An 11,724-nucleotide genomic window follows, 5' to 3' on the forward strand; every position below is an offset into this window, starting at 1 on the left:
CATGAACATCCTTCTTTTTCCAATATAAATTTTGATTATAAATTGATTTTGTGTTATTAATATGGAATTAGAGAGATAACATATATGATAGAATAAATTCAAAAAAGCGCAAAAGTATAGCAATAAAGTTTTAAAAATCGTAAAACACCGTTGAATTTTTGAGCGTTATCAGAATATTATTTTTCGTGAGAGGGCGGGTTGGGCCTAATTTTTTTATTGCCACCGTGAGCGGGCGAGCCATGGATAAAAATTAGGCCCACGCCATCTCTACTTTTATTTGGCTTAAGCGTTTCATTATTTTTATTAATTTTTACTAATAAACCTATTGCTTCTAATTTCCCATCATATCATAGTATCATCAACAATAATTGAAAAGCATGCGTTAGATTCAGTTCTTTTTGAATTTTTTTTATACCTATATTTTTTATGGTATTTATATTATAATATATAAAGATTAACATTTAGTCTGGAATTAAATCCATTTTGTTTTATATCCCTTCTTTTTTCTTCAAATTTTTCTATATATGTTATTTGAGAACAATTTGTAAATATTTTTAAAAAAAATTATAAAAATATTCCATATCATCACGTGTGTATAATATTTTCTAAAAGAAAAATTAAGAAGCCTGTTGCTTCGTATTCAGGGGCGTCGCTAGCCTTTACAATCTCAGAGGGCTCAACTAAAAAAATTTTTATAGGGGGCGAAGCCCCCATACTTTTTAATTTGCGGGCCTTCGGCCCGCTTTTGCCTGGCCTGCGGCCGGGTTTAATATTACTATATTATACTTTTTTAAAATTAGCTAACTCTGAAAATTACTTCTGAATTTTATATTTTGTCATTTATTATATTATGCATACAAAATAAACTGGCATATAAATAAAACAATACAAGACATTTCTAAAAATAATATTTTTTAATACAAAATCTATTTATTACAGTATAAAATATTTTCGCTAATATAAAAAATTTGGCGTCTAATGAATTACAATTGATAAAAAGGGTTGATTAATATATATGCCTCAATTAATAATGGTTTTTAAAAACCACATAAGGCTATATAATTCTTAAAGCTTACATTGACAAAAGATCATGAAACTAATATAACTCTCTGTTACCATTTTAGACAATGTTTTATAGAATGGACTAATAAGAAAATATTTATAGGCCTTACCAAATTAACAATTGTCGAAGAAGAGAATATAAATGACCAATCCAAATCATAAAACTTTATGGTAGTTAGAGCTTCCTTTTAGATGACATGATGGAAGCTAGATAAGTAAACGAAAAATTAATGTGAGATATTAAATTTCTAAAAGATTATCTTCCATTTTTAATGATATATAAACGACTACACATTTGACCATTATTGTATACAGGGGCGTCGCTAGCCTTTACAATCTCAGGGTGCTCAGTTAAAAAAATAACTCTAGATAATTATTCTGAATTTCATATTTTGTTATTTTTAATATTTTGCATACAAAATAAACTAGCATATAAATGATTAAAACAATACAAACCATTTCTATAAATAATATTTTTTAATACATAATCTATTTATTACAGTATAAAATATTTTCGATTGCTGATATAAAAAAATTTGCGTAAAAAATTACAAGTGATAAATTAATTCATACATATGCCTCAATTGATAATGGTTTTTAAAAACCACATAAGGCTATATAATTTTAGCAAGTTACATTGACAAAAGGTCATGAAACTAATATAACTCTCTGTTACCCTTTTAGACAATGTTTTATAGAATGGACTAATAAGGAAAAATTTATAGGCCTAACCAAATCAACAATTCTTGGAGAAGAGAATATAAACGATAATCCAAATCATAAAACTATATGGTGGTTAGAGCTTCCTTTTAAATATCATGATGAAAGCTAGATAAGTAATTAAGAAAAAAAATGTGAGATATTAAATTTCTAAAAGATCATCTTCCATTTTTAATGATATATAAACAACTACACAGTTGACCATTATTGCTTATAAAATATGCAATCATATGCTCTCAGCAGCTGTAATAATAATCTTAAATAACATAGCCACACAAATAATAGATGCTGGTTAATTTGCAGTCATAGCCATGACACTCACTATATTAACTTATATCTGAATTTATTATGCTAGATAAATTGATAAAACAAAAACACTAAAAATCTATGCAAATGTATTGAAACCTTAAGTTATATACAAGGCAGAGATGTCATATTAGAAATGAAACATTTTATAACTATAAAATAAGAACCAGAGTGATATGATATGATAAAAGAAATTAATTAAAATTTTATAAAATATTGTCGCACCACTTCTAGTTGGTAAATTATAACTTAAAAAAGTAGTAGTTTTGTAATAATATCAAAAATATACTAGTATTAAAAATTTAACTCAAAACTGTTTTTCAAATAAGAAAAAATAGCTTTCCTAAAAACACGTAAAAAAGAGAAGAAAAGTTATCTAATTTATTACATCCATTCTGGGATAAATGATAAGATGTTTAATTTTAAAAATATTTCTAAATAAATAGATGGCGTTAAATATTTGAAAGCAATTTATTACTTATATTTATTATTAAAAGCATTTATTTGTAAAATTATTAAATATTAACTGTAATAAAAGTGGTACTTAACCCAATATTTTATAACCAATTATATTTAATAGAGGATTATAAACTATATGTTTACTTACTTTTCATAAATAAATCTTTTATACTTATTTGGATTTGGACGTTGAAAATAATTTTAAGAAGAGGCATGGTAATTAAATTTAAATATCAATATTATAGTTGATTATTGATTTTGAACTCGGCTAATTACAATATTAAATTTGTTAATTTTAAATTAATATTTATTTAATTAAGGTTATATAATAATTTAAATAATAAAAGTCAATTAAGCTTCAACTGTTAATTCTAAATTAATATTTAGTGAGTGATATTCATATATTTTTAACACAGAATTTGATTGCAAGCTGACAGGGTGAACATAATATGTATAATCTAATCTAATTATTAAAATAGTATTCATTTAATAAAAAATTAGATAGTTTTGATAGTTTTATTAATTTTTAAATAATAAAATTAAATCTATATATTACTCAATAGAATTATAAAAGAAATCGTTCAGGGGGAAATTAAAAAAATTTATTTTTAGTTCAAGGGGATATTAAGGAGCAATTTTAAATAAATTTTTTGCTTCAGGGGGCTATTCAAATTTTTCAGGGGACTCGAGCCCCTGCGCGCTCCCTCCTATCGACGCCACTGATTGCATATCTAAAATATGCAATCATATGCACTCAGCAGCTGTAGTAATAATCTTAAATTACATAGCCACACAAATTATAGATGCTGGTTAATTTACAGTCAAAGCCATAACACCCACGATGTTAACTCATATCAGAATTTATAATATTAGATAAATTGATAAAAAAAAACATTAAAAATCTTTAGAAGAAATTAAGCAAATATATTGAAGCCTTGAGTTATTTACATGGTAAGGATGCCAAATTAGAAATGAATTATATAGAAGCTAAAAAATAAGAGTGATATGATGAAAGCAATTAAAATCTTATATATTATTGTATTGTCTATATATATCTCAAAAAGAAATTTTTTATAAGTGCCATATCTTTAAGCTAATTTTAGAAATTATAAAAAAAATTATAAAATAATATTAAACGATATATTTACTCGCTTATACTAATGCCTAAAACTACGTTTCATAATATAAATTATAAGGTTAAATTATCTGATAAAATAAGTTCTCTACGACGGTTAGTCATTGTTGCATATTCATTTATAATGTGATCTATAGGAATGTTATTACTAACATTATTTTCAATGCTCAATAGAGCCAATGAATTTAATCGTTTCTGATCCATTGTCGATCGAATATATGTTTTCACCCGTTTTAAAGCTGAAAACGATCTTTCACATAAACAGGAATTAAAAGGTAGTTAGCGCAATTTTAAGGCAATTATATATACGAGGGAATATATCGATGGGTACGATTTTTATCAAATCTATTATCGATTTGCACATAGGTTCATGTGTTTTATTATAGGTTAAAATATAAATCTTTAATATTGCGTATTCTTCCATTGGATCAGGAAGATTATAATATAAGATAAATGGTTTAATGATATCATTATTTAAAAATTGGGGGGAGGAGGGATGTAAAGCACTTATAGCTATTAATATATCTGTGTTTTCTTGACAAAATCTCTTATTTAATTCATTTATCATAATATCCAAAATTGTATAAAAGACATGACACTTATAAAAAGTTTCTGCTTGATCAGAATAATTAGGAGAAATAATATCATCTATTTGAATAGAATCATTTAAAATGGTAGAATGGAGGGGAGACCAGGGCCAAGGGGCTTGTCGGTTCAAAGGATTTTATTTTAAATCCATTAAAGATTAAAATTTGAAATTTAATTCTAAAATAGAATTCTATAATATCCATAATTGGGGATGAAAATAATTTATAATATTTAGCTATTTAAATTTTTATCCGCTATGACATGTTTTTGACGTAAAAATTACAAGATTTTCACTTTATATTATAAGGTTGTATTAAAAAGTTAAAAGTTTAAACATGACAAAATGAACATTATATGAAAGTTAAATATCTATTTTAATATTTGGGAAAGTTTTAGATTGATATATAATGCTTAAATATATGTTAAGATCAAATTAGTAATATTACCACCATTGAGGTTAGTAGAATCGTGGCTAGTCGGCGCAATCAGTCAATTTTTATTATATTATTATGGTACCCAAATATATATGCAAAATTCAAAATAGTAAAATTTTTATTAAAAAAGATTATGAAGAAACTATAAAACTGTATGAAAATGATATCTCATTAAGAAAAATACCATTTATTACAGGTTAAAATATAATATTTTATAAATGTAATATATTAAATAATAATTATTATATAAATTTATTAATGTGATTGATTTTTCATAATACATTTCAATTTTAATATAAAATCAGCCCTAAATAAATATCTTGCAAACTAAAATCTTCATATACATATTGTGATAATATATTATATATTGTACAGATAATCATAATATAATATTTTATAAATGTAATATATTAAATAATAATTATTATATAAATTTATTAATGTGATTGATTTTTCATAATACATTTCAATTTTAATATAATATCAGACCTATATAAATATCTTGCAAACTAAAATTTTCATATACATGTTGTGAATATATATTATATATTGTCACTGATATTATATATATTGCATATATAAATTTTAGCCTGATAATAAGATCAATTATTTAAATTAATTATATCTAGCAAACAAATATAATATATATATTTTTTTTAATTGACAATATAATATGATTCAAATTAATACATTTTATTAGATATGAACATTTTAGTATATAAATTTTAGCCTGATAATAATATCAATATATTTAAAATGAATTATATCTAACAAACAAATATTTATATATATATCTATTTTAATTGACAATATAACATGATTCAAATTAATTCATTTTATTGGACATGAACATTTTAGTTATCAAATTATATTTAGCCTGATAATAAAATCAAATGATGTTATATATTTAAATATAGAATTAGATAAATTTTGAGTAAATTTATTATTATTAAATATAAACATTAATAAAATATGTGTGTATTATATGTAAACAGGATTATAAATTTCATAATTTTGAAGATTGGTTTCAATGTAGAGTAGTTCTCTGTCAAAAAAGATTGTTATTTTATTTGTTAAAATTATAAATAGAATATTATATAAATAAAGTATCATAGTTATATATTAAAATCTGCGAAAAATTTTTTTTGTCCCATAAGAAGCCTAATAAACCACTTGATTCGGCTAGCCCCATCCATGATCCGACTAACCACGGGTTCGGGGCTACTAGGTTCAAAAAATGACTTTTACTTAAACCTTTCTAGAAAAATAATTATTAAATATTTAAAAATTATAACAGTATATATTTATAGGTAGATGTTTAAGGTATCTATTGGTATTTTGTAAGATCTTATATGATCATTATTTTCGGAGCTATGATGATTTTGACAAAAATTGCGCCAACTAGCCCTGTTCTCTCCTATATTTGTTCTTTTATTTGTTATTTTTATATTATATAAATTGCAGAATTTATTTACTTCGATAAATAATGAAGAAAAATAAGAATTATTTCTTAAATTTGACAAAGAAATGATAAGAGACTCGATAAGAGCCAATGCTGTTGATATGTCAGAATCTGATTTTTGTAAAAAAATAGAAATATTGGAACACATAGATAATAATATTTGGAATATAAACATACACATAATTGTATCATATTGTAAAAGAATATATAAAATTCCATTTGCTTTCACCATATCACCATGCTTTATATTTTCTAGATAAGAAATAATTGCAGGGAAAGTGTTTTTTACTGCCTCTATTGTTCTAATATGGGATCCCCAACGTGTAGAACTCAAGGCATCAATATTTTTGGATTTTAGCCCTAATCTTAATTGTAAATCAAGAAATTTGTTATGATGGATATTAGATATTGAGAAAAAAGCATGAATAGATTCTAATAAATTAAAAAACTTTCTAGACTGAGGTAAATATTTGCATGCTGAGATCAATACAAGATTGAGTTTATGTGCATAGCAGTGCGCATATATAGCCATTTTGTGATTTTTGCGATATTTTTCCTGGACTCCTGAAAGATGCCCTTTCATAACACTGGCACCATCATAAGCTTGAGCAACGCAAATCGCATTTATAGAATTGTTATTTAAGGTTGATATCAATGTCTTTGTTAATGATTCTGCATTTAAGTCTACAACTTTTTCAAAAGATATAAAAAATTCCTTTGGTGTATTTGTTTTATCAACATATCTAACACATATACAAAATTGTTCATATGAGCTAACATCACGAGTGTCATCAGCCATGACATCAAAATAACCTGCCTCCCTTATTTCTGAAGCTATGTACTTTAAGATTATGTTTCCCGCTGCAGATAGCATTTGATTTTGTAATGGAGGTGAGCAATAATGAGCATTGCCCGGTGGCTTATATGCCGTTAAAAATGAATCATACTCTTTCAAACAGTTTAATATTTCACCATTATTTCTGATTTAGTTAGAGCTACAAATTTTTCTTTAATGGTCCCTTCTATTAAAGATTGTTTAAAATGGTTCCAGAGAATCACATTCGTTGCATGACCATTTGTTTCTCCGTGAGCTGTTAAGAATTCTTTTACCTTACGAAATTTTTGATAACCTATAACAAACAGATAACCTTTTTGAGGTTGTGTGGGAAAATTACGACAAGGAAAACAAAAAATAGCGTTTCTGGTAATGCTATATTCTATCCAAGTAAAGGATTTGTACCACTGAGGTTGAAAACATCTTCTATCTTTCCCCAATCCAGTACAAGGATATGCACTTAATATTGGTTGTATAGGTTTAGGTGTTTTAGTACCCAGATCGAGCTCTTCTGAAAAAGTAAAAATATTAATATATGAATTAAAATATCATTGCTTTTAAATTATGACAAATATATATTTGAAGAAAAATATTGTTAAAATAAAAATAATACTTGTATAAGTTCTTCTAAAAAAGTGACAAATATTAATATATAAATTAAAATAAAATTTTTTTTTTGAAAATTATGGCAAATATTATATATTTGAAGAAAAATATTGTTATAATGAAAAAAATACTTGTATGGTTGTCACTGTTAGATTGAGCCATGTGTATAGCTTTTATTATTTTATAAATATATCTCATATTAAATACAAATTAATTTACCTATTTTTTTCTTTTCTACTGTCCCTACATTAGTCCTTTCATCAATAAGCCTTCTTTCTTCATTAACCAAACAATCTAAATAAGATTAATTTTAAAATATATTTCATCAAAAGTAATTTGTTCCAGTACAACTCATACCTTTATATGGATTACTGCTATTAGATTCCATGCCTATATAAAATTTTATATTTAATTATAAAAATTAATACATCCTGAGATATCTATACATTGGATCTATATCTACAGATTGACCCACAGGTTTATCTTTTATTATTTTATAAATAAAATAACTTAGATTATATATTAATTAATTTACCTGTCTTTCTTTTAACTTTTTTGTTTTCACAATTTATATCTTTTAGAACCACAATTAATCATCTTTCATTATCTAAGGTATAGTTTGAAACTAAAAAAGTGTATTAAATTACTCACCATATGTTTTGTTTTTTTTAAATTTTTTGATAGATGAATTTTTCACATGCATTTTAAAGTTTAAATAGTGATTTTGAACTCGGATAATTAAAATATTAAATTTGATAATTATCAATTAATAAATGATTATATTTATTTAATTAGGGTTTTAAATTAATTAAAATAATAAAAATCAATTACTTCAATTTTTAATGCTAAATTGATGTTTAAACATTATGCATGGTATTGATATTCCATTTTTAATATAGAACTTGATTGCAAACTGACATATTAAAAATATAATTTATACGTATTAATCTAATCTAATAATTAAAATAGTAATTATTTAATAAATATCTATATAGTCTTATAAATTTTAAAAGAAATCGTTCTTGGGGTAATTAAAAATTTATTTTTAGTACAAGGGGATATTAAGGAGACTTTTTTAAAAAAATTTTTTGCTTCAGGGGGCTATTCAAATTTTTCAGAGGGCTCGAGCCCCTGCGCGCACCCTCCTAGCGACGTCACTGTTCGTATTCTATTTGTTGTGGAGGCCATTGATAAGAATGATATCTAAAATAATTGAATAATGATAAAATTCCATATTTTGCCGCCAAAATATTTTTTAAAATAAATGTATGTTGTTAGAATCTATGGTTAATCTTCAAAAATATTAATAGCATTATAAAAAACAGATGATGAATCATTTATGGAAAAATTAATATTATAGGCGCGTACGCAGGAATTTGGTCTGGGGAGGGGGGGATGATAAAATTTTTTAGGAAATATTATTGTTTTTTAATAATATCAAGCATTATTAGGACTAATAACTATTTCTAATACACAATTTTAAATTTATGTGAATTATAAAAAAATTATATGTAAAGAATCACTTAAATGACCCAAAATAGAAATTTGAATTTTTTGAGCCTTTACATAAAAAGTTTCTTAGGAATAATTGCATTTTATATGTTATATATTTACAATGTAAAATCCAATCTTCGTTGTGATTGAGCTAATTTTTCAATTATCTCATCCTTGCTTGTCGTCAAATGCCTATGAATATTCAAATGATCCAAACCTTTTAATCTACTTTCAGATGTTGTACTTCTTGGTATGTTTTTCAGAGACCTGCAGGCCCGGCCCCCGAGCTGGACAGTATTTTAATATTTTTAAATATACCCGGGCCGGGCCCGAATTTTTTTTTAAAAAACACCCAAGGCCTGAAAATTTTATTTTAAAAAAAGCCGGGCCGGGCCTGAAAATTTTTAAAAAAAGCCGAGTCGGGCCTGAAATTTTTTTTAAAAAAACCCAGGCCGGGCCGTAAAAAATCTTTAAAAAAAATTCGGGCCGTGCCCTGCAAATGGTACTTCTGCAGGCCTCTGTTATTCTTCTTAAAAAAGAGAATGTTCTCATTAGTTTACTAATGGGAAGAGTTTATAAACCCTTTTAATACATTGGGAATTTAATCTAAAATGTGTTTGAAATAATGCAGAGCATCCATAGCATTTTTTGGGACTATAACCATTGTTAATCTTATAAACATAGTTATTCAGTTAGTAAGGCATCATAAGATACTTTAATATCTTCATAATAAAAATCTAACAAATATTTTTTTTCTATCACCATCTGGAAAAGGTTGGGAAGGCTTTTGTGGAACTAATATTTGCAGATTAGTTAGTGCTGCATTATGAATTAAAAATTCATTTATTTGGGTTATAAATGTATCTGTATTTAAGATATACTCTTCTACTTATACTATATTAATGTTTTAACGATGAGCTTACCTTGCTACAAGTCGAGGGAGACAAATATTAAACACGTATAACTCTTCTTTTGACTCAACAATAAAATATAAAATTCTTCATCAACATTAGCCCTAATTTCCTTGAGTTCTGATAAAATGCTCTCCGCTATTCTCATCTCTTAATCAAGTCAATGTCATGTTTTTGAAAAGTATTACTTAAAATAGTTGTATAATTAAATAATAAATTCTAATGAGAAATAAAATTTGGAATAAGCATTGAATCCAATAATTTTCTTGCTTCTGAGGAAATATTTCTTTCAGGCCATTGTGATATTTCAGTAATAGTAAATAATTGGCTCTTCTAACTCCTTAAAAGCTGTTACTGCTTGATGGCAGAGACTCTATCTCGTTGGACAAGGTTGCAATTTCTTTTCCCTGTTGGACAAGGTTGCAATATTTTTTTCCCTGTTTGACAAGAAGTTTCAGAAATAATAATTATTTGACTAGAAATTTGAAATTGGTAGATAAATATTACGCCACTAAAAATTTGAAAATAATAAGTAAATATTACGCCGGGAAACTTGAAATCGAAATTAATTGATGAAATAACTTAGTAGATAAATTTGATAATAAATGTAATTAAATATATATTTAATATGAGATCGAATAAATATTAACAAATATAAGTTAATATAAACAATAATATTTTTGAAAAATATATCCGGCATCTGCATTTTTTGGCTTAGGGGGGGGGTGGATATAATGTAAAGAAATATAAAATATAAAGTATAATAATTTACCATTGATCGGTCACAACCATAGTATTTGAGAAATAGCTAAAATAATATCAAAAGATATTTTATCCTATCTAAATTATAAGTATAATTAAAAAAATATATTTTTTAAAATAATTGATTGATGCTGAGAATGGCAATTGACATATATTTGTACATATTATGTCAATTATGAGATATTTGACATGTAATTACATTATACATTATTAAATGTAATTACATTATTAAATGTAATTATAGGAATGTTAATTTTTATTAATATTTGGCCTCAATTTTTATTTAATAACAATGTTTTAATAAGAAGCTCAATTCATCTAATAAAAATTATAAATTTTTTAAAAGATTAATATATGTTTAATTATAATATAATATACAAAAAACTACCTAAATTTTTTATAAATTGCAATACATACAAAACTTGCATACACTATCAAATGGATTATATATATAAAATTTATATAAATATCTACATGGCCTCGGTAGCGCAATAACAATATTTTAATAAGAAGTCATTTAATCTAATAAAAATGATAAATTAAAGATTTTTATAATCATGCTGTGGTTTAATTATAATAATATACATAAATTTTTTTTTATAAATTACAATATTTCACTATCAAATGGATTATATATAAAATTTATATAAATATACTCATGGCCTCGGTAGCGCAGTAGGTAGCGCGTAAGTCTCATAATCTTAAGGTCGTGAGTTCAATCCTCACCCGGGGCAATATATTTTTTTTGTTAATTTGCTTCTTTTTTTTAAAATCTCATGCTAAATTAAATATATGTTTTAATATTTGGTTCCCAAATCTTTAAATTATTAAATCTCCAGCGAATACCTCTAAAGAAAAATCTCATTAATTTTTAAAAATATAAATACTTAATTTGCTTCTTTTTTTTAAATCTCATGCTAAATTAAATATATGTTTTCATATTTGGTTCC

General features: G+C 24.8%; 1 protein-coding gene and 1 non-coding gene across 2 annotated transcripts; one reads left to right on the forward strand and one right to left on the reverse strand.

The window, feature by feature from the left end:
* Window positions 1-6,008: 6,008 nt before the first annotated feature.
* On the reverse strand, window positions 6,009-7,995 carry LOC135926889 (uncharacterized). The gene is made up of 6 exons (XM_065462822.1): window positions 7,965-7,995; window positions 7,827-7,901; window positions 7,739-7,777; window positions 7,139-7,512; window positions 6,616-7,085; window positions 6,009-6,132 (listed from the first exon to the last, which is right to left on the reverse strand). The coding sequence occupies exons 1-6, from the start codon at window positions 7,993-7,995 to the stop codon at window positions 6,009-6,011; spliced, it is 1,113 nt and encodes a 370-aa protein (XP_065318894.1).
* A 3,440-nt stretch (window positions 7,996-11,435) lies between these two features.
* On the forward strand, window positions 11,436-11,508 carry Trnam-cau (transfer RNA methionine (anticodon CAU)). Its single transcript has one exon. It is a non-coding gene; the product is annotated as a tRNA-Met (tRNA).
* Window positions 11,509-11,724: the final 216 nt, after the last annotated feature.

This window comes from Gordionus sp. m RMFG-2023, chromosome 3 (genome assembly GCF_954871325.1).
Source record: "Gordionus sp. m RMFG-2023 chromosome 3, tfGorSpeb1-WG-v2, whole genome shotgun sequence".
Classification (NCBI taxonomy): Eukaryota; Metazoa; Nematomorpha; class Gordioida; order Chordodea; family Parachordodidae; genus Gordionus; species Gordionus sp. m RMFG-2023.